Here is a 23,509-nt window from a genome sequence, read left to right as displayed (position 1 = left end):
AGCTATGTCTATTTACGACACTGATAGTTTGGCCTGCTTTTGGTACTTGACCCATACTACAGCTGATAATTGCTTTGCCAGTGTATAATAGGTCTATATATTGTGAACTTTGTTTCAGGCGGACAGTTACAATCCCATTGAAATTCTGATCTCCATTCCTCTAAAATAATAGTTGCTCTGTTGAGGAGGTTCATTTTGTCATTGTGATTCTGTAGTGCAGCATCTTCCCCCCAGCTCCCACGAGAAACACTTGGACAGATCCCAAAGTTTTCAAGGTATATGTAATAAAATGTTTATTGTGGTATCCCTAAACGTGTGCAGTGGAACAGTGAAAACTGTCAGCCATATTTGTTGCAGACTGAAAGCCACAGGGTTTGGTCAACATTCAGTATGGAAAAGAATAATTTCATCACTGTCAGTGCATTTAGATGATTTAACCAGTGGAAGATGTGACTTCATCATATGTATGGGACTGCATTTTCCAGCTCAATTTCAACCATACCATAGCTTCAGTCAGCTACAGCACTACTCAGAATGTCTTTGACTTCTTGTACAGTACTTCTGCCTGACACAGCCCTGGCTTTATGTTAGTGGAGCATTTTAACATCTTTGCAGATCTAAGCCTTATAGTCTGTGTACACACAAGATGATTCTTAACATGACCTGTATGACGTGTTGTCAACATAGTCTGGTGCTGAGTGTCACGCTGAAATCTGGTTCCACACATCCATGTTGCCTTCGTAGACCACAATCAGTATTTTAAACCTTTTCTGGCCATATGGATAGTGCTGTGAACAACCTTTCAGGAAGGAGAGCAGACATATAGGCATTGTGGCAGTTTAGTATCAATCATAGATTAATAGCATAATTTTGTTTACAAAAGTGCTCTGTGGATCATCTCATCCAAACCTCTGCACAGTGCAGAACTAACCTCAAAGTCAAATCAGGTTACTTAGGGCCTTCTGTAGTTAAATTTTGAATATTTCCAACTGGAGCGATTCCACAAGCTTTTGGATCACTTCTCACAGTGTTTGACCACCCTCATGGTGATTAATTTTTTTAGAGCTCAATAAAATGTCCCTTGCTGCAACTTGTGATTTTGCCCCTTCTGTTCTTGTTGTGCACATCCAGGAAGAGACTGGCTCCATCCTTCCTGTAGCCTCTTTTAGAAAGCTGGAGATTATTATTAAAACCCTCTTTAGTCTTTTTTGCCAGACTAAAGAAGCCTGGTTCCCTCAGCCTTGCTTGTGGCTGTTTTGGACCAGCACCTTAAGCATCATGGTCACCCTTCACTGAACTCCTATGTTGTTCATCCTTCTCTTCTGCTGGAGGGGGCTCAAAACTGGACACAGTATGCCAGATGTGTGCCACAGTTTGTCCCTAGTCTGGACTGATGCATAGAGTTATTCCATGTCAGACACAGGAATTTTCATTTATCATGAGTGAACCTTATGAGGTTCTTGCCAGCACATTTCCCCAACCTGCTGAAGTCATTCTGAAACGCAGCCCTGCAGCATGTGGACAGATTTCCCCAATGTGATGTCACTGGCAAACTTGCTGAGTGTTCACATTATTCCATTGTTCAGATCACTAGTGAAGACCTTTTAGCAGTACTGACTCCAGTGTTACTCCCTGGGGAACACAGCTAGTAACCAGCCACCAGTTGTACTTGGAGTTGCCAACCGTTTTGCTCAAGCCTCTTCGACCTCCCAGTTACCTATCAAATTTGAAGTCCTATCCCATTATATATCAGCAGCTTGGCTGCAAGGATGCTATGGATCACTCTCAAACATCAGCAGATGTGTCTACTGCTTTCATCTCATTTAACAAGACAAGTTGTCTCATCATAGCAGACTCTCAGGTTGGTCCATCGTGATTTGTCCTTGGTGAATCTATTCTGGCTGTTCCCAGTCACCCTCTTGTCTCTCATGTGCCTGGACTTTGCTTCCAGGAGGATTTACCTCTTAATTTTACCATGGGCTGAGGTTAGGCTGACTGACCTGCACCTGCCTGAATCCATCTTGCCTCCCTTGTAGGTCTTGACATGGGGTATAGGAATTCCATGGCAAGGTGGCTGCCACCTGTCTGTAACAGAAGCATGAAAAAAGTTGTAAAATATTCAGATATGACAATGTTAGGCACATGTATGAATTTGGAACAGATAAAAGTGTTAAAGAAACCCTAACAGACCACCTGTCTTTTTAAAATTCATCAGTGACCAGCAGCACAAGGTTTTCTCTCCAATCTTTAAGGCGGTCCCTTCTGAATAAAACACAGTATTAGCTGCAGTCCCTGATTTCAGTGCTTACCTCAGATTAAGATCAATGTTTCAAGGTAAGCACATGCCATAGTGCTATGTAAAATGAGGATGGATTTAAGCATAGGATTTAAGAGGGAGGAGGGGCAAACACTGTACCCCAAGTATCCAGCTAACAGCTCAAGTGCATCTTTTTATGTCTGCCTTGCCTTTAAATTGAATCTCTGATGCAGACATTCTGTAATAATACTTCGAAGTTATTTGCATCCAGCCCACAGAACCTTTTAGTTCTCGTTTTAAATTAAGGACTCCAGTGGTTTCAGTCCTTGATAAGTAAAGCAGCAGGATTTCACACCAATCACACCAAGGCTCGGTCTCATTTTAGTCACAGCAGTGAAGTGATGCATGAAACTGACTGTACTGTAAAATCTCATTGTTATATGGATGAGGAAATGGACTGGCTCCAGACAGTAAAACAATCCCAAGACAGGGAAAAATACATATCGAAGGTTTCAGCAGAGCGAGCTGTTCAGAGCAAAATGTGTTCTTTTGTTAGGGGGCTGCAAACCATGGTCAAAAGCTAATTAGGCAATGGGAACTGTCCTTGGGTGTTCGTGTGATGCTACCAGAGTACAGTATATGCTGTTCACAGAAGACATTGCATACTCACCTTATCCCACCAAGCACGGGACTTCTGTAGAGCAGGAAGAGTGTTGGTGTTTACCTCCAAATGAACTTTCATGGGGGATGACTTGTGTATCTCTTAAACCCTTTATTTAGTCTTTCCTTATCTGCTTGAAGATAGTTATTTTCATGATTTCAACATCACTAAAGTAAGGCTTTTCTGCTACTGTATTTGTCCATTTCAACCTGGACTCTGATACTTGAGATGTGGAGAAGTGAAAAGAATTCACATCTTTGTTGATAAGTCTGGGATTTATCAAAATCCCAAAACTGCTAATGGTCCCAAAAACTGCTAATGTGAGGATCAGAATGCCTTGAGTATGACACAAAGGACTATTCATGCAATTTTCTATTGGGAAGTTTCCCATAGGTTTTTCAAATGTAGTTCATCATAGGAAAATACACTAAATAAAATGTATTTTGCTACTGGTTAATTTTAGAATTCTTGAAGAATGCATCCAAAGAAAGTTTTGAGCCCTCCCTGAAAACAGCTGATTCCTTCGTAGTGCACAGAAAAAAAAATATATTCTAAAATCTGGTTATTCCTTCCTATGCTTCAAGCAAGTCAACAGCTCTTGACAGTACTGACTCAGCTACAGCCTAAAAGACCCTGCAAATACTTCTGAAAGTCATTAAAACTAGGCTTTTGAAGGCTAGTGAGCAAAGCCTTCCCTCCAGTGAAAGCCCTCATCCAGGTCACCCCTTGCCATTTAAATTGAGCAGCTTAAGTACTGAAGCTAATATGTGTAACTCTGATGGATATAATACGCTCTCTGCAGGAAAGCCCCCCCACTCTGGTCCTTTAAATACTGGTGCTTTCCCTCTCTGCCAGTCTTGTTACAAAGACTCATTCCTGTGTTGATAAGGAAGCAGTGATAATAGGTATCAGCTCAATGCAGGAAGGAGGACTGTTGAGCCTGAGGGGAAATTTCATCTGTGATAGAGCAAATTTTGTTCAGTCCCCCAGACATCTTCTCCTGGACGCAGATGTCAGTTCATGTGACCTGGATCCAGGCCCTCTTTAATGACCAGTTTGTTACTGGAAGCCTCATTTCCTGTGCTGCCTCAGCGGAATTAAGGCTGAATTAAGCTTTTGAGCATTTTCTTCTAACTCTGTCTAGAGATGCACCATCAGCAAATGCCATCCTATTCCGCATCCAGCCTGTCCTGATAGGAGCCTGCTTATATCAGTATACATTCCCCTGGTTTGTCGCAGTGCCAGAGTGTGGATGATCCAGGCTTTCCCCTCAAGAAATCTCATTAATCATGAAGACAGAATATTTTCTGCCTTCTTCTTTTGGTTAATTTTTACTTTGCATCAACCAGCTGAAATAAATAGTAGCCAGAAAGTTCTTTGCTCTATGGTAAGGATAGCTGATGGAAAAGGTCCTGATGAGAACATTCAGAGGAGTGGGAAACACTTCCCTGTGAGAAGAATTAGTCTGAGAGCCTGCAATGAGAAGGGGTGGCTTTGGAGGATGACAGCAGGGAAGAAAATATCATCTGTTAAAACAAAGAAATCGATACTCTCTGGACTTCTAAGTCCTGTCTGTGGACATCCAGAGTGTATTTTCCTCCCAGTGCATGAATATATATACCAGCAGTCCCATTGATTTTGTGCTTCTATCAGGAGGATGATCTATACCTCTTGTGGAGACATGCTAGCTCTCTGGAGAGAACCACTGAGTCTTCATGGTGAGATGTATCACAATTGCTATAAAATCACAATTTATCTGCTAAATTCCCATTGACTGAGATAACACCTTGCCAGAAAAGTGAAGCTGCTATGATTTTCTATAATAGCACTGGTGACATTTACGTACCCTTGCCTCTTGCATATCTGCTTTGTGAATATCTCCAGGCCAGAATGTGAAGGTGCATGATATTTACAAATCACAGCTTTTTCCACAATCTACTTTGTCATGTTGACAAGGACTGAGTCACAGAAGGTATGAAGTGTCTCTGTTGGAGATTTTCACATGTTTATAATAAAGTACAAGCATAGGAACACTCAGGACCAGAGATGTTTGAGCTATCCAACACGCCCATGAAAATCTGATTATGTTCATAAACACTACGCTGTTATCTCAGTTCTCATCTGAGCCGTTTCTGTTTTCCTATTGATGTTTCTGTTAGCAAATACTGTTTGGGGTGGGAACTCAACACAAGTTCACATGTCCTCCAGTCCTGAATGAATTATTGAGCTTTTGAACACATAGCTGGTGGACAGAATCCTAAGGAAAAGAAGAAAGCAGAAAAGGAGGGGAAAAGAAATCAGAAAGCTTCTATCAAAATAAAACTCATCAAATTTGCTACTTTTATCTGTATTACAATTGTGGAAAATGCATTTATGGAAGGGTTGTTTTGGGGTTTTTTTAGCTTTTAACAAGATAAATCTAGAAACAGCACTTAAACTCACAGTTGATAGTCTGTAAGTTATTTTTATGGTTGGCTTTACTACATGCTTACATGTTATACCTCACAGAGATACCAGGCATTTAAACATCAACCAACTACTGGCATTCAATCGATCTTCTTAGTTTAAATTGTATTTATTTGTATGCCTATTATAGTAGCATTTACCAGCTGAAATTAATATTGCTTAGATTGATTTATCTATCTAAAATAGAGTTTTCTAGACTCTATCCATAAGCAATACAGACAGGCAGCTTGAGAAAGCAAGTCATGCCACCTGCCTTGAAATGCCCTTGTGAGGAAGGGATGATTCACTCTCCAAAGATGTTTCTCGACTGACCCGCAGGAAGAGCCTTGTTTAAAGGGTTTGCCTTTTGTATGCCTGCAGTTAGGCAAAAGGAGTTATGCCCATAATAACAAAAAAGAGCTCATCATCTAAGACAGGTATAAGCAGAGGAAGAAAGAGAGCAGCAGAGGTGGAATCTCTTACCCAAGGGTCCAACATATCAGTGACAAAGCAAATAAAGTAACCAGTCTTCAGCTTTCAGGCCAATATTTTACGGCAAGCTTTCCTTTCATGTTTATAGTCAGTGTGAGCTCTACAGTGGGAGTCAGTGGGAGCAGGATGAGAGCCAGGATGGCCACCGGTAATGATCGAAAATTGGCAGGTTTACGTTTATCTGTTCAGAAATCACTTCTATGCTTCACATATTTTCCAACCAGTATCACATCACTTCGTGTTATTGACTGCCTGGGGAGTAGTATAAACCAGAGAAATGCCCCACTCAGACCTTACTAATGAAACTTCTTTTGCATTGCAGTTGACCTGGACAGGTTGAATGATGATGTGAAACGTTACAGCTGCACTCCAAGAAACTACTCTGTCAATTTAAGGGAGGAACTGAAGCTGACAAATGTAGTTTTCTTCCCCCGCTGCCTCCTTGTCCAGCGCTGTGGAGGAAACTGTGGCTGTGGGACTTCAAACTGGAAATCCTGCACATGCATGTCAGGAAAAACAGTGAAAAAATATCATGAGGTATTTTCACTCTTTCTTTTCTTTGGTACTGTTTTGGGTATTTATTCCTTACGTGGATTCTGAAGGCTTTTCTCACAGCCATGTGTGCTGCTTATGTTGATTATCATGTTATATGGATCATGCTATATCATTATCATTATGCTTTATCATGTGATATTATCAATATCATGTTATATTATCATGTTCCATCTGCAGGGCAAAAATCAATGGGCAAAAATCATTGACCGCAGTGAAATGTCATAGGCAAAGATACTATCATTTGAGAGAGACCAGAGTGTTTTAAGTGAATGCCTGCTGTTGCCACGACTCTTCTTGAGGTGAAGGATCTGCTTAGGCTTCCAGACAGGTTCGGGTAGCCTTAGAGTGGAGCCTAGACTTAGATAATGGCATTGCTTTTGCTGTCTGTGCTAGGTACCAGCTTGGTTCAAGGAGAAGCCTTCATAGCTTGCACTGCAGTAAGCCATGGAGAGACACACACCCATGCAGTCATCCTGCAGGAAGACCTGATTTTAAATAAATTTAATATTAACACTTTAATGCCACAGCATTGCCCAATTATTTGCATTTAGAAGTGGTGAATGAGCAGAGTGGAAGGAGGTTATATGTGTGTTAGAAAGGGGTGTTAACAGGTATTTGTGGGTAAATTAATTTAGAAGAACTTGGAGATAAGTTTTGCTTGTTATTTTCTGTCTATGTGGATGCTACCACAGCATCCTAGAGAACATTGTTGCAAGAATGAGGCTTAGATTGAACTGAATTTTGCCCAGTGAAGGACTGATATAACATGAAAGTATACACCACTGGAAATACGTTTTTTTAGTAACACAGAGACATGTGTTCCTTGAGATATCTGACTGTACTTCCTCTTCTTTTGTGCTATATCTTTTAAACTTATGACCATTCTTGAAAATGACAATTAAGTCACTTGTAAAGTCTCTCCCCTTCTAGATTTATTACCTGTAGGAATCAGCTGAGTCTTTTGGCCTTAGCTTTTTTCCCACTCGGCACTTGTTTAGGAAGGCAAAATTTTTGCATAAGAACAAAATCCATTATATTTATTTTTAATCCATTCAGAACACATTTAAAGAAGGAAAAAACCAAGGAAAGAGCATTTTATATTCTTTCCTCCAAATCAGTATTTTCAGAACCACACATGGAAATCGTTCACTAAAGTGAACATATCTAGGAAGGTTACTTGGCATTACTTGCTTTCAATTGTCTGAAAGTAGGTAGCTGTGTGCCGTGCTGACTTAGTACCTGACACATATCAGGATCATAAGAGCCTGGTTTACCACTTGGCTTAAGTCTCAAGTGAAAATTAACTTTATGGACTTTAAATGTGGATGTGATGTGGACTCATGCCATAAAGGCATTAACTTGGCTAGGGCTGCAATAGCAGAAGGCCGTTGAAGGTCAGACCTTTGCCTGGCTGTGAACAGTGTGGTTACTCTTATCCAAGGTAAGAGATTTTTTCTCACCAAGTACAGCATACTCCACATCAGCTAGGACTAGATAATAGTTAATATTTTATCTAATTTTAAACAAGATGCAGGGGATGACCCTGGTAATTACAGAGCGGAAAGCTTTATCTCAGTGGTAGAAAAGTTAATTGGAAAAAAATTAATAGGTATAAAACACTTAGATGACTATGAGCTGATAAAATGAACTCAGAATGCCTCATGTATGAATAAATATTTATACAGCACCACAGCATCGTACAAGAATGCTAAAAGACCTGACACCTCCTTCAGAGAGCAAACAGTCAACCAGACAAGATCAGGCATGGATTAGAAGCTGGTTAAGAGATAAAAAGCAAAGAGGTGGAAGAGATGAGCAATTTTCTGCATAGGAAGTGGCTACCTGTGGGTGCCCCCAGCACACGGATTAAGTGTTATTTCATGTATGATCAATCTGAAGGGAGGTGAACAGAGAAGTCGCAAAAATGACAGCTAGCACAGGAGATAACATACTTTTAACAGCAGAGAGGGCTGTGAGGGATTTCGGGAGGCCTACGTAACTACTTACAAATGCATTTTAGAAAAGCAGCAGTCAATTGGGATGAGTAGTCTCAACTATTTATTCATAAAGCACTGGGTGTGTGAGGAGAGGAGGGAGAAATGAGTGGTGGAAGTTGGACTAAAGGTTGCATATTGAATCACTGTGAAGAGCTACAGGAAAACAGTTGTTTAATGCAGTGGTGATAGGAAAAAGGTAAGTGACAGTCTTCTGCAGGAATAGAGGTGAACAGGTAATAACAGCAAATATTATGGCCTGAATAAATTGGCGGGGTACTTATACTGGTTTTGACTGTTGGTGCTTAGAAGGATACAGGCAGGGATAGAAAATATATATAGAAGCAGAAAACATACATCAAGAGTGATACAGGAGAAGATACAAAAAGCATTTCTAAGGAAAGTTGCTCAAAAGTTTTGGATAATTTCATTTAGGAAAAAAAACTGGGAATAAGAGAGGACACAGTGAAAGACAGAAAATAGTGAATAGTACCTACAGGAAAATTTGGTCTTCCTAAATAACCTTTTATTTAAGAAAAGAACAAGAGAGAGATTGAAAGTGAACTAATTTAAAATTACAAAAAGGATTTTTTTTTTTTTTGCACAGCAAATCTGTATAGAATTTAAACCCTTAAATATGAGTGGTGCATAATTCAGAAGGATTCTGGGAGACCACAAAGTAACATATAAACTGAAGAATGCTGGGTCACATCTGCTTCAGAGCTTAAGCCAAATACTGACAGTAGCTAGAAAAAAAATTGCTGAATATAAACATGTTATCAAGCACTTACTTTTATGAGATGTTTGGGAGCATCTGGTGCTGGGACACCAGAATACTACGCTAAGCAGGTAATGGCCAGAACCAGGATGTCACTCACGACTTATGACTGCCCCGATTTAATCACGAAATTTAGGAAATTCAATATTCACACTAATACATCACTGCTAATTTATTTCACTACTCCTTTGTTCTCTGAAAACCATATGAATTCAAGACAGTGTTTCAGCTTTAACATTAAATGGCTTTTGTAAGTCTAAATTTAAACTTAATCCCTTAGGGACGAATTAGCAGCTCACGGAGCAGAAATTTAACCAAGTGGCTCCCATTAACATGAGTGGAAGTCATGCAGATAAATTTATGTATGACATAATAAAGATATGTCCATTAATTTTACTCCAAAATATTTTCCACATTCTTATTATTATTAGCCACGCACAGCTAATCAGTTTTATTCTTTATTCCCCTTCGACACTTATCTCTAATATTATTTAAATGCCTGGCAGTAAAGGCACTGAGGACACACCTCTCAACATGACAGTTTTACAACCGTGGAGCTGGTTTACTTTTTTTGAAGCCAATTTGAAACCCACTAACCTTAAACAAAAAAGCTTTATTTGCATAACTAAGGAGAGGGCTTCACACTTTATGAAATCTGCAGTGCTGTCAGTATAGTTAAAAAACTCTGCCTTCTGCTGCAGAAGAATGTAGGCCAGATTCAAACACAAGTCTCAATTACTTTGATTTACTTGCAAAAGGCACCAGATGGAAGTATAAGGTAGTGGAGCAAAGAAGGTATTTGTAGCAGCTGAAACTGAATCCTGCAGACCCCAGACCGCTTCTCTTGCTGGGCTGATTTTGCTGACCGCTGTCATGGAGGTTCATCTGCTGAGCTCCCGGACCCGCCAGAACAATTTGTCCTGCACGTAGATATGGTTGTTTTCAACAGTAAAAATGCGATTTGAAATCACTTAAAAGTTGTCTGGCATTTCTGAGCTACCCAGTATTTCTGGGTGAGAAAGGTGGGCAAATTTTCCAGGAGCGACAGGTTCCCTTTTTGCTTTGTAGTCAGTGCCTTGCAGTGCCGGAGTAGCTCTGTGACGGCAGCTGTGGGGACACTAATGCCCAGTGTTTGTTGAGAGAGAGTCTTCTAGTCCAGAGAAGCTTCAAGGTTATCGTCTCCTTATGCTCTTAACATTTTTTAGTTCCCCTTTAGTTCCTATTCAAAGCCTCACACTGTACCCATCACTGAGTGCTCCCTCCGAGTATCGCAGGGCTAATAGATATCACGTGTAGCCTTTAATTTCCCCAAGCTATGAGTGCTGCTCCAGTTCCCTGGGCACACTGTACAGCTCTTTCCTATCATGTCCAATTTTAAGAAGTAATATAACAGCAGGGAAAATGAGAAAATAAGAATGCCACAGTAAGGGGTATATTTTTCTTTATTAGCATTTCTGGGAAATGCTAATAATGAGATCTCGGGTCTTTTTTATAACCTGGAAATCTGCCATAACTTTACCAAAATACTCAGCAGTTTCCAGAAGTAAACGGGTTCATGACTTGAGTAAACAGATAGTTTTATGGGTGGGTTGTTTTGTGGTTTTTTTGTTTTTTTTTTTTTGCAGGAGTCTTGTGATGCTCTGTGGTTTTCCATGGCTTCTGGGTTTGCTGGAAACCAGAGCTCATGGACAAATACTCATGACTCACCACACATAGTGTCACAAACCCTGCAAACTAGTCTAAGAGCTGGCAGTGTCTCAAAACATCTCTCAGGCACAGTCTACCATAAGTGATACTGAGTTATGTCACAAGGCTCTGTGCAAGGGAAAGAAAAAGCAGTATGTGGAAATGGGTGCAGCACACCTTAATCAAATGCTCACATCTGCTGCTGACTTGCTATAGGGCAGCTGAAATGAAAGCATGTTTTCCATTGCAGTGCATTTCTTTGGAAATGTCTGGAGCTGCACTTTAAGGAGTGGGGGCTTTAAATCTGGAGATCACCCAGCCCAGAGGAGTTGTGGGGGATCTCAGGCCAGGACCCAGTTCAGCTTGGGCTGTGGCTGTGTGATCTGCCCAGCATGCACATGCCTCAGAGAAACAAGAAATCGGTTTCCCCGTCTCATTGCTGTAACTGATGAGATGTGAAATGAGTTTCCGTGAGGAATAAATGCTCTTAAGGTAGCAACCAGAATTTGTCAGAGTGTATAAACCTCTACACAGTGCTGAGCAACACAGCTAAAAGGCATGTAAAGAAAAAAAGCCAAGTGGTGAAAGCTGATTGTATCTTTTACCCACTTACTTGTCTCTCCTGTAAAGTCTGATGCATTTTTCACTGTGTATATGATGATTCTTTTCGCCAACTCCCACCCCCTTTTTGAAGCATTATACCTCCATTCAAGTTTCATATAGACTGGAGATTGTCTGGTGCCTTCACAGGACATACATGCAATTAATTTTCAACAACAAGGTTTAGATTAGTGCTAATGTGGCTACTTCATAATCTCTTGCTGCCCTGAGAGAGGCAGCAGGCACCTCAAACCACCTACACAATACTAAGTCTTCATACAAATTACTGGGGCACAGAAACAGCTTTAACTGGACCCAACATTGTAAAGGGAAAACAAGACAGTAGGGAATATTATTAGGGAGAAAAGAACAGGGGAGAAAATAAAGAGGTGACATGGCACTTTACAAAACAGAGGTGTTGAAATGGAGTTGAGAAATGTAACTAATACAATTTGTTGTTGTGAGGGCTTTTTTATTATTTTTTCTTGCTTATTTTTTCAGAGAAATTAGAAGCAAAACTTAAGGAGGCACTTGAAAGAGTAGGTAATTGTCACCATGTCTTTACACAGGGAAACATAAGACAACTGGACAAAAATTGTACAAATGCTGCTGATATAACAAAGGAAATTTGCTAAGGGATTAAAAAGAGCTATCATCATCAGACCAGTGTGCAAGGAATATGGTCTGACGGTTGATTGTCCTGGAGTTGATAGTACATGCATAAAGGAGGTAAAAGGTTGTTACGGTAATAAAGGCACAGAATTAACCTGACAAAAGAGTTAATGCATAGAAATATTATACAAGAAGCAGCAATGGGATTTATTTGGGATACAAATACAAGGAAACAGAATGAGTCAGAAATGACTGCTAGGTCACAGGATGTGCAGAGAGGGCACAGAACTGCAGTGAGAGAAAAAGGTTAATTTTTTACTAGATGAAAATGAAAGTTCTTGGAATGACATCTGGAAGTTAAGAAAGTGAGACATCCTGTGATACATGTCTGAGCAGAGAAGCAATTTGGGAAGGGGAACACTTGTATCTGGTCAGTGAAAAAGCAATAGCTGGAGCCAATAATGCATGACAAGATCACCAAGTGAGGGTCTTGTTGATGTCACATATGTCAAAAACATCATAGCTTTAGCAACTGTTTCAGATACCTGAATTTAAGCCAGTTAAATTTTTTCCCATGTTTGCTGTGTTAAAACTAGGTGTTTCTTATTCATACAAATGAAAAAAAAAATAGAATCAATAATCCCATCTACATTTAATAATCCCTTAGTTTAAATGCTACCACTGATCAGCAAATGAACTCCTTTTACTTGTTCCTGATATCCTATAATTATCTTTGGTAAGAAAGAATAGAGCTTTGGATCTGTGTTGTTATTTTAGGCTATGTTCCTACTAGAATAAAGGTCCTTGTGCTAAATTACGTACCAAATTCCCATAATGCTTGGTTTCTTATACTCAGGGCCCAGCTAAACTGTGTGTGACCTTTGGATTAAATAACTTTCAAAAATTGCAGAGTAAGATTTTTCATCTGTATCACAGCTTGGATCTGTGTTGAATGTTTTGCACTTTTTATGCTTCCTCTTTCATGAATCTCAGACAAATATAATTTGGTTTGCATGCTAGAATGATGGTATTTTTAGATGAGCAGAAGGAGATTAGATAATGCTGCATAGCAGGATTTTAAAATAAATTCTGCAAAGTACAAATTTCACTATATAAAATAGCATCCAGAGTTGCTCTCCATCCTCTGCCACTGGAATATGAAGCTAACCAGATACTTGATAAGCCATAGTCATGTCATTATCTGTGGTCTTCTTAAGCTAATCAGAACAAAAAAGAGCCAGTTTTTGAGTGAGGCTTCAGACTTCTATTGGTGTTTAAACTGTTGGTCAAGAATTTAACAAAGAACATTACTGTTCTTCCTAATAAATAAAATAAAATATAATAAGTAAAAAATAGCCATGAGCAACTAGATATGCCTTTTAAGATTATTATTATTATTATTACTATTACTATTACTAATACTATTACTATTATTACTATTACTATTAAGAAGTGTTGAGTGCATTTCCTACTGCTCTGCTTGGTATTAAAACAGGAATCAGCCATCGTGAACTGACATGACTAAATGTTGCCTGGCTTCAAAGGTAAATGATACATGGCTAGGACCATCAGCAAATGCTGGAGGGAGTGGTTCACTTGCTCTACACATCTAAAGCTGTGAGTCCATCCTTTGGGCTCCTTACCTATTTATCAGAGTTAGTCCCACCAGAGGTGGGTGTTTGGGGTGAATCGTTCTCTGGAGTCACCTCTTTGTTGCTGCTTCTACTGTAGAAATGCCAAGTATGGGTCAGGGTGGACACGTTATCTCCGGCTGGGTCCTTTCCCCAGCAGTCATCACCACTCTGCTTTCCTCAGCCCCTGATCATGAAGTGCTCTTACAGATCTGCTGGGATTAGAGGGGCCATTGGGCTGTTAGCTCTGACCTGTGTGCCATAGGCCACTGGAGAGCACCCAGCTGCTTCCAAAGCAAACCCAAACTTGTACCACATAGCTTCTGGAAAGACAGCCATTTTCTGATGTCCTCAAACAGGCTGGAAACTCCACAGTTCCTTGGAAGGCTGTCCAGCCCATGAGTCAGCCTGGCTTAAAACAAATGTGCCCTAATTCCAGTTTGAATTTTTCTGGCTTCAGCTTCCAGATACCAGTTTTTGTGGTGGCTTTGCTCTCTCATTTAAAGAGTCCTTTAGAAACAGTCATCCAAATTCAGTGCACGGTCAATAAGCAAGATTCCTGGCAGGGAAATGCGTGTAAGCATTTTCTTTATGTTTCTTTCACCTCTGCCCCCAAGGAAAACTATGCAGTGGCCACAGTCACCTCAGCTTGAAACCTCTCAGATGCCCAGGCATATCTACAAAGTAAAATGCCATCTAGTGTATTGGTGTGCTCCTATGGAGCTGTCTGCACAAGAAATGCTGCAAAGTCCTGATACCCCTTTTTGTGTTACCTATAAACACCAATTCCAGCTCAGAAACCAAGTCCTCTGTCTTGATTTTTTTTAATTGCTTTAATATTTCTATGACCATAATTCACTCAATGTTTGATGAAGGAGATACGGATGTAGTTATATACTCTTTGTGAGCCAATGATCTGAACAGATAAGGCCCACATTTTTATTAGTAATGACAGACATTGGTTCTTTAATTTGAAATGGCAAGGTTATTCTTTTTTGCCCACACAAAACAAACCTATTGAGTATTTCAGACCTGACTCATCCATATTTTCTTACAGCTACTGATCCCATCAAAAAAAAAGCAGTAAAGTGTCCTGAACATAATTTTTCGAACGCTTTTTGTTAGTTCAGTACTTTCTCACCTTTAAGGACCAGATCATGTAAATGAATAAAGAGCAGCTATTTTGAGAATAAAGGGTTTTCTTTCAACTACTTGATCACTAGAAATGGCCTTACTTCTTCATTCTTTTCAATTCCCTTGTATTTAGCTGAAACTAAAAATATTAGATGAATATAGAAAGCTTTAAATATCAGTTCTGTGATCGGCTATTAAAGCAGCCCTGCAGAGGGATCTGGGCGGGCTGGGCCGATGGGCCGAGGCCAGTGGTGTGAGGTTCAACCAGGCTCAGTGCCGGGCCCTGCCCGTGGGTCACACCAGCCCCAGGCAGCGCTACAGGCTGGGGCAGGGGGCTGGGAACTGCCCGGTGGGAAAGGGCCTGGGGGTGCTGGCTGACAGCCGGCTGGGCATGAGCCCCCAGTGTGCCCAGGTGGCCAAGGGGCCAGCAGCGTCCTGGCTGGTGTCAGAAACAGTGTGGCCAGCAGGGCCAGGGCAGTGACCGCCCCCTGTACCGGGCACTGGTGAGGCCGCACCTCGAACCCTGGGTTCAGTGTTGGGCCCCTCACTGCAGGAGGGACGTCGAGGGGCTGGAGCGTGTCCAGGGAAGGGCAGCGGGGCTGGGGAAGGGGCTGGGGCACAAGTCCTGTGAGGAGCAGCTGAGGGAACTGGGGTTGTTTAGCCTGGAGAGGAGGCGGCTCAGGGGGGCCTTATTGCTCTCTACAACTACCTGAAAAGAGGTTGTAGGCAGGTGGGGGTCAGGCCCTTTTCTCAGATAACAAGCAATAGGACAAGAGGAAATGGACTCAAGTTGCACCAGGGGTTTAGACTGGATATTAGGAAAAATTTCTTCACCAAAAGGGTTGTCAAGCACTGGAACAGGCTGCCCAGGGAGGTGGTGGAGTCACCGTCCCTGGAGGTATTTAAAAGATGTGTAGATGTGGTGTGTAGAGACAGGGTTTATTGGTGGGCTTGTCGGTGCTGGGTTGAGAGTTAGACTCGGTGATCTTAAAGGTCTTTTCCAACCGATTCTATGATTCTATAATTTCAGCTGTGTTCAAACACTGCTTTCTTTCCTGTCCTGTCTGGGGAAGTGTCTGCCAATTCATTTTTCTAGTCTTATCAGCAAAGCCATATACTGTGCTCATGTTTCTTAGTGTAAAACACACGGAAAATCCCCAAGCTCTTGGGAGGTCTACCAGCTTGTATCCAGCCCACATCTTTGCTGTCATCCCATTGCATACCTTCATTTGCTTTCTAATGAAGAAAGCAAAGGTACCTACCCATGATCTTGCAAAGTGCCAATCATCTGAATTTGTCATATTTTGATGAAAGGCTTCATTAAATAAAGAATTTTGTTATGGCTTCAAGTGTCAGCAGCTGTACTTGATTTTAAAAGTATGTTTCCTTTGAAGATGTGGTCTATTTTCAGCTCTATAATAACTGCAGCAACCTGACTGGGTTCAGTTCCTCTGTGTTTTGGATGACAGTGTAGTACAATGAATTGTCCTAGGGTTCATCAATATTGAGGCGGTCAATGTTTGAAATCAATTGAAATCCATTATCATTTTCTTGCTCTAAAAAAAAAATAAATTGCATGTCTCTGCATTTCTGACAGGGAAAAGTAATTATATCTTCCCAACACATTAAAGCAGCATGTCTGTACCTTTCTTAGGCACAGTCCTTCCTCTCAGTATTACATAGGTTAAACAAATTTTAACACAAAAGGGAGGACAAAATAAGAGACTGTGTTCAGTGTTTATCACTTTTGTTACATCCCATGGCCTTCATAATGTCCAGGCATTAATGGGAGAGAATAAATGGTCTCATCCTGAAGGCTGCTCAGCTGCCTGCCCTTCCCCACCTGCCTTGTACAGCATCCATGGTTAACCTTTGGTGAGTCATTCACACTTACTTTTGGGGACTTTCTAATTCTGTTAAAATTGCTAATATTTTGTTGATCTGGTATGCAGCCCCTTATTCCCTCTCCTTCCTGAGACCATCTCAATTCTTGTATGGTGTTACAACATGGAAGTACAGGAAGTACTTTGTAAAAAAAAAAAAAAAGAGGATTATTAATTGAACAACAGTATGATCTTTTAGTTAGGGAGCCTGCTATTCAGGGCAGAAGTGTGGGTGTTTCTGTGGTTGAGAGGCTGAAGATGTTTACATCCCACTTGAGTGGTTTTGGCTGGTCTTAGACAGGACAGATTTCTCTCCATCTTTTGAACAAGCAAGACAAATCTAGCTGATTAGCAGTTACTTGGCAAGCTAGAGTGAGTCCCAACAACTGGCCAAGAGGTGGAATATGTTAGCTCTAGTACCTTAGCAGTACCTGTTTTCTGGACTCAAGTGCTTGAGACCACACAGAGCAGAGCCACCCCACCTGTCTGCCACCAGCTGTGGAGCCGCAGCCTTGCTTTCTCCGTGTCCTGCTCCCCATCAGTCAATAAGTGATTTCAAAAGGGAAAGGACCATATAAAGCCACTGGCATTTTTTCTACTAATGTGCTGCAAAGCCTTGAGCAAATCAGTTTCAGATTCTCCATCTATACAAGTCTGACAATGAGGCATATCTTCCTGTGCAATGTGCTGTGAGATTTGGGAAGAAAAATGCTGTAGAAGAATTAAAGTGTTCTTAGTCTTAACTCATTTGTTGAACCTAACCCAAACTAGTATTTGAGCTTCAGGGCAGAAGCTGGAAAGTAATAGCTCTTTTGTTAAACTACTGCAGGCCCATCAACAGCAAATTAATGAAAGAAAAGAGGAGTTCCTCCCCTTAACCTGCACCACTATGTGGAGTGGGGTTATGAGCTCTTACACAGCAACTCAGTCTACACCACTGGGCTGGCAAAGCATGCCCCTGCAAACCACCAGGCTCCTCAGCTTTTTCCAGTCCATGATTTACATATTTACACTATCGCAGATTAGATACGATGCAACATTATAGCTGTTTTCCACATATCCACAAGACCATTTTCAGGGAATGAGATTCATATAAGAATACGGGTTGGAAGGCAGCTCTGGGGGGCATCTAGCCCAATTTCCCATTCAAAGCAGGAGGAATTTTGAAGTTAGATGAGGTTGCTTAGAGCTGTGTCCTGTCTTCAAGGCTTTTGAAACCTGTCTGGGCAACCTGCTCCAGCATTTAAACACTCTCAGTATTCTCTTCTATATAACCATACAGGATTTATTTAGTTGCAGCTTGTGTTCGTTGTCTCTTTTCCATCTTCTTTATAACCTACAACCCTCTTTTTTAAGTTATCAGGGCTATCTTGCCTAGATAAATGTTTTTTAGAATGCTCTTACATGATGTGTACTTCCCTAGGAAGTATTTTGGTTGGTTGGTTGTTTCACATTATTCACAGCAAATTCTTAAGAAATTATTTAAATTGAGGCAGAGATTTTTAAGATAAGCCAACAAAAGTCAGATTACAGAGCAATTCGATGCAATCTGGCACATATTTTGCACAAGCTTCATTCATCTTCAGCTTCCCACAGGCATTTCATTTTTGGACCAATGCTAATGATATGTGCTTCAGAAATTTCAAATTGCATAAAAAAATGTTCCTTGTTCTTTAGAGCAGAAATACTATACAGATGAGAGAAGGCGCAGAGCAATTCAGATATGTATGAGACTGCAAAGACGAGCCAAAGGAAACATGCTTGATAATTCATATGCGAAGGAGCAACTCTGGACATGGTTAGGGAACTGCACGATATAAAGATACCTGATGTAGGAAATAATCCAATCTGTCAAAGCTCCAGGATAAACAGTACAGCAGGATGTCACAGAGTGGTAAGAAAAAGCTGGAAGTAAACCAAAAATGTGTCCAAATTAATGCTGGTCAGGGCCATTACGAGCTGGTTTGTGCCTTCAGGGCCCCAACACTCTCATCCTCAAAACTCAAACAGTGTTTTCTAATCAGAAACGTTTCTCTTGATCCTCCCAGGTGCTGAAATTTGTCCCCGAGGCTGGGCATCCCAGAAGAAAAGGCAGAACCAGGAACAACATGGCTTTAGTAGATATACAGCTGGATCACCATGAGCGTTGTGATTGTATCTGCAGTTCAAGACCACCCCGATAAAAAATAGATTTAAAAATGAAAAAAAACAAGACACACTAATTGCAGCTTACTGGACTTCTACTTTTAAGCAGGATTGCTCTGAGGACCTTTACTCGCTAATCATTTGAACTTTGCTACTAGCCTGCCTTTGCAATTAGCAAAAATGATTGCTGTGTTTCAACATAGCTATGCTGATTAGTGCCATGGCAGCTAAACAAGTATATCATAGATTTATATATCAGCATCCAAGAATATAGGATTATGGTTATCTGTAGCTAGATTCTGAGGGCTGCGATTTTCAAAGCTCACTTACAGTCCTTAGACACACAATGCCACTGAAATTAAACACCAGTTGCGGTAGCTGGCAGTGAAATAGTGTTGTGTTTCTGTTTCTTACTCACCAGTCTCAACTCTCAAATTCTGCTGCCATTTCTACCTGCTTAGCTCTCCTGATGGTCAGTAAGGGTTTGTGGGTATAAATGAAGAGAGAATTTGAGCTCATATGAGTGTAAAATGGTTTGCCCCGCTTTGAGAGGGAACTTTCCAGCATTCTGGCCCAACAGAGTGAGATATGATGAGGAAAATCCATCGCAACATGAAATAAGACATCAGTAAATCCAAATCTCACTGTTTGTACTGGAACAAATCATGTGCTGAAATTAATAGATGCTTTGCCTAAGCCGGAACACTGCTGGCAGTAGTGGAGTGCTGAGGCTGGTACTTTTGCCATGGTGACTCCACAGGAGCCATCACCCAGGCGTTTCTGCAAGAGGGGCTCCTGCCAGGTCCCCTCGTAAATTCCTGTGGGCTGGAGCTGATTCTGGTCTCTACCTACCTGGACTGGATACTTGGCCCCTTACCCAGAGCTGCCCACAATTGCCTGGGAGGAGCCCCCTCTACACTAAAAGGGAGAGACAACCCTCCCCTGTATCCTTCTTGCTGCAGTTCGAGGAATTCCATGTTTCCCCACACAGGCAATGGAGATAGGGCACTTGTTTGTTGAAAATATTGATTTGTTTTGCAGTTTTGTTACTGGGAAACAAAACTGTGCTTGAGATTTAATTATCGTTGTTTGGTTTGGGGTTTGTTTGTTTGTTTGTTTTAAATATGGATTATTATAACTTTGTCATGTATGCATTAATCTTAGTTATCTGAGGTTAGTTGTCTCATTTCAGCTCTGTGTATTGCGATGGTTAAACTGTTGACAGTGAATTTCTTTTTCATTGCATTTTGCTGAGGCATATTAACTCATTAAGCAATGTCTGTTTGTCATGGAAAATGTGCATCATTTATTAACTTCCAGAAGAATATTATTAAACAACACCTCATAATAAAATAAGCACTTTAAAAGCTACAGCATAGCTTCATATGCCTTTTAAAATATTATGAAAGTGCTCTATCTGGAAAAGGGAAAAAAAAACCCTCCAAACTAGCTTTAAAGGTTTTTAAATGCTGCTCCAAAAGCGTAAAATACAGGCAGATTTAAATCTGGCAAAGAATTGGATTTTTGATCATGAATGTAACAGAGGGAATGGGGCAGCACATTTAATGGCTGAGGTTTTATATTTAATAGCAGGCATAGGCTTCATCATCTTATGTTGCCTCTTGTGTTTCTGTCTCTGGAAGAGTGAAGTAGTTTGACAGCAGTGTTACAATTAGTGGAAACAGGCATGTGCTACAATATAAAATTGAGACACTTCAAGCCAGTATGCTTTAGCAATCTATGATTTTGTTACAAAAGCGCCCTAATGTTCTGACTTACCCTTTTTATCAGCTCAAGTATTTTATAAGTGCTCCTTTGTAATTTTAGCAAAACTTTACTGAAACTTCCTTTAGAAATGTTGTGTTACTTTCTTTCCTGTATTATAACCTTTAAGATTCAAGAAGTGTGGGGGTTTTATTATTTATATTAATTTTTCCTCTCTGACTCCCAGATGTCTGTTTAAAAAAGCTCCTGAATGCTGACCTGGGAAGTGATTCATCATTTTTCAAAGCGATTCACATTAAAAGAACAGCACTGGAACCAAAGATTGCCGGATTAATTTTGTAGTTCAGGACTGTTTAAAGAAGATTTCATTCTTTCTCTGTCTTAATAACAAGATTGACCCAGCCCTTCTATAATTTTTAGCTAATTTTGGAAGAAATTTGCATGTGAAACCTTGGCAGTACTGATTAGTTTTGAGACAGTGCACTTGAATGTATACTCCTAACTGAATTATATCTGAATCATGCCTAAGCCCTTTGGCCTCATAGTTAGCATTGGTTGTAGGAAACACCAGTTTCATACGGCTTTGTGCTTTGAGTGGTCCTTTTAATTCCCACCCCTAAAGTGAAAATATGCACCAGGCACCCACAGCACCTGTCGTCTCCCACGCACCTCTGCCTGCTTGCCTACTCTCCATCCCAACAGCCATGTGTTGGGAGGGGTATTTACGCCTCCTAATTTGGGGGATCCAGCCTTTTCAGGGAGCCTGAGTTATTGCTGCAGGCAATTGAGAGAAAGAGGCTCTTCCAAAGTGTACCTTAGCCCCCAGGTTGAAATCACCCAGTGTGGGAGCTTTTCTTTCTTCTGACTGTGTAGAAAGATCAGAAATTAATTGGGACATCTAAGCGAGATACATAAAGGTAGGTGGTACGAATACTCATTTTAAAGACTGAACTGTTAATGCTTTAGCTAACTGAATTAGATACAGGCAGCAGTGGATGTCAGGGTCCAGCAGAAAAAATCAGCTGTAAAGTAAAAAGACATTGGTATAATAGGGATTATCCTCTTGCTTAATATTGGGTTTACTTTTGTAAATATAGGCTAAACTTATCAGAAAATTTAAAGTATTACTCCTGGGACACCTAGTAATGAATGGAACCATTCACAGCTTCATGCTGCTGTCTGCCATACAGACAGCATGCTGCTGACCAGTGCAGGATAGTCAAGGATGGGCTTTATTTGTGGTGTGGGGATGACAATGTACATGTGAACCAAGAAGAACTCCCAAAACCTTGAGCCCCAACCCACAATGACCTTGGTGAAAACAAATACAAGCAAAACTTTTCATTTATTAGCAGAAATTGCAGAGATGTTTTCCCATACCTTTATTTTTTCTTTTGTCTATGTAATAATTGTTATGTTGTTTACATACTGTTTTAACTTAAAAAGCAAAGCTGTTAAAAGAACTAATCTGGTTCATTGTTATTGGTGGAATTGGAACCCCTCAAAATAAATATATTTTCAAAGGAAATTCAGAAAGATTCCTAATTTCAAACCACTCTCTAACTTTTTATTTACTGTATTCTTCTGGGATAGAGCCTACTTTCTCAAGTGCAATCTATATATATATATATATATATATATATATATATATTTGTTTTTGTTATTTCAGTTAAATGCAGCTTTCCTAGCAGTATTGTTTACTTTATGCAGTATGTAATGTGTCTTATCTTGATGAAAAAATAAATACTGCTTTTGAAAGAAGATACTCTGAGTGATTATTCAGAATTCAGATGAACTAAAACCTGTGATTTGCTGGAAGACACTTCCATAGCCCGGCACCATCCATGCTAGGTGTCCTTGTGAGTTTCAGCAGTCATTCCCACGAGCATCAGGGAAGTACCAAAGTGCAGTTTTGGGATATTCGGTTTGAACCCCCGACCTGGAAGAGCTGACGGCTTCCTTGTGAAGTAGCAGCAGTGTGGCAGCAGCCCAGCATTTCTGGTAGCCAGATTAGGGCACTCCCCCAGACTTTGGGCTGGTCTCAGCCCCCACGGTCTTGGCTTGACTCCAGCAGAGACGTCCTCACTGAAGCTGCTCCTTACTGGTAAGGCAAGCTCCTGCTGAAGCTCTGCATCTCACCTGAACCAGGGCAGAGTTAAGCATCCTATTACTGTGCACAGGGCAGCTGGAGGAACCTAAAGCACCTCTCAGGATGGGGAAATTTAATCTACCTTTGTGAGTTCAGGCATTTCCCCCAGCTTTGGCAGAAGCAAATTTTACTGTGTTCCATCTGGAACATAAGTTTCATAGCTGTGATAACTAACTTTCAATTTAAGGTTTTTGTGTTAAGCTAAAGCTGCCTTAGGCCTTCACTGGATCTTGGACTGAATAAGGACATGAAATTTATGCCAAATTAATTCTTCACTCACTAGACATCCCTGTCTGATAAGGGAAAAATAGATAGTGTGCAGTCCAGGGACCCAGCTTTGCAGCCTGTCCTCATGCATGAGCACCTTGTTCTGTACGGTGCCTAACAGTCGGCTGTTCAAATGAGCATATTTGTCCCCTTGGGTTTGGTCCTTGTTACTCAGAGAAAGAATTCATATTTCTTTTTTCTTTTTCTTTTTTTTTTCCCCTAAAAAAATACAGAGGCAGAAGAGACACCTCCTAACAAAGGAAGCAGTTCTCTTCTTTACAGTGAGCAAGGACGTATTTAATGGGTGGAGGAGACATCTTTTGCCTTTCGGAAACGCATTGAATACACTGTAGAGAGCAGCTTAGCAATTGTTAAGTGTTCAAGGATAGCATAAAGCCCCTCCCATCTGGCACTGCTATGTACCTATATAACAGCTGGCTAGCTAACATTATCAGTTTGTCTTTGTGCTAACATGACTGAAAGCTTTTTTAAATC

The 23,509-nt window shown here is 40.7% G+C and overlaps 1 protein-coding gene across 3 annotated transcripts in view; it reads left to right on the top strand.

Moving 5' to 3' along the window:
• PDGFD (platelet derived growth factor D) overlaps positions 1 to 20,301 on the top strand; it is a 145,745-nt gene extending 125,444 nt beyond the window's left edge. For all 3 annotated transcript variants that reach the window (XM_037378356.1, XM_037378357.1, XM_037378358.1), the window contains 2 exons: positions 6,178 to 6,392; positions 18,777 to 20,301. In XM_037378356.1, the coding sequence (XP_037234253.1) occupies positions 6,178 to 6,392; positions 18,777 to 18,911 (350 nt within the window). In that variant the 3' untranslated portion in view covers positions 18,912 to 20,301. The remainder of the gene's footprint in view (positions 1 to 6,177; positions 6,393 to 18,776) is intronic.
• The last annotated feature ends 3,208 nt before the right edge of the window (positions 20,302 to 23,509 follow it).

This window comes from Falco rusticolus, chromosome 2, assembly GCF_015220075.1.
Source record: "Falco rusticolus isolate bFalRus1 chromosome 2, bFalRus1.pri, whole genome shotgun sequence".
NCBI lineage: Eukaryota > Metazoa > Chordata > Aves > Falconiformes > Falconidae > Falco > Falco rusticolus.
This window is presented reverse-complemented; position numbering and strand designations above follow the sequence as displayed.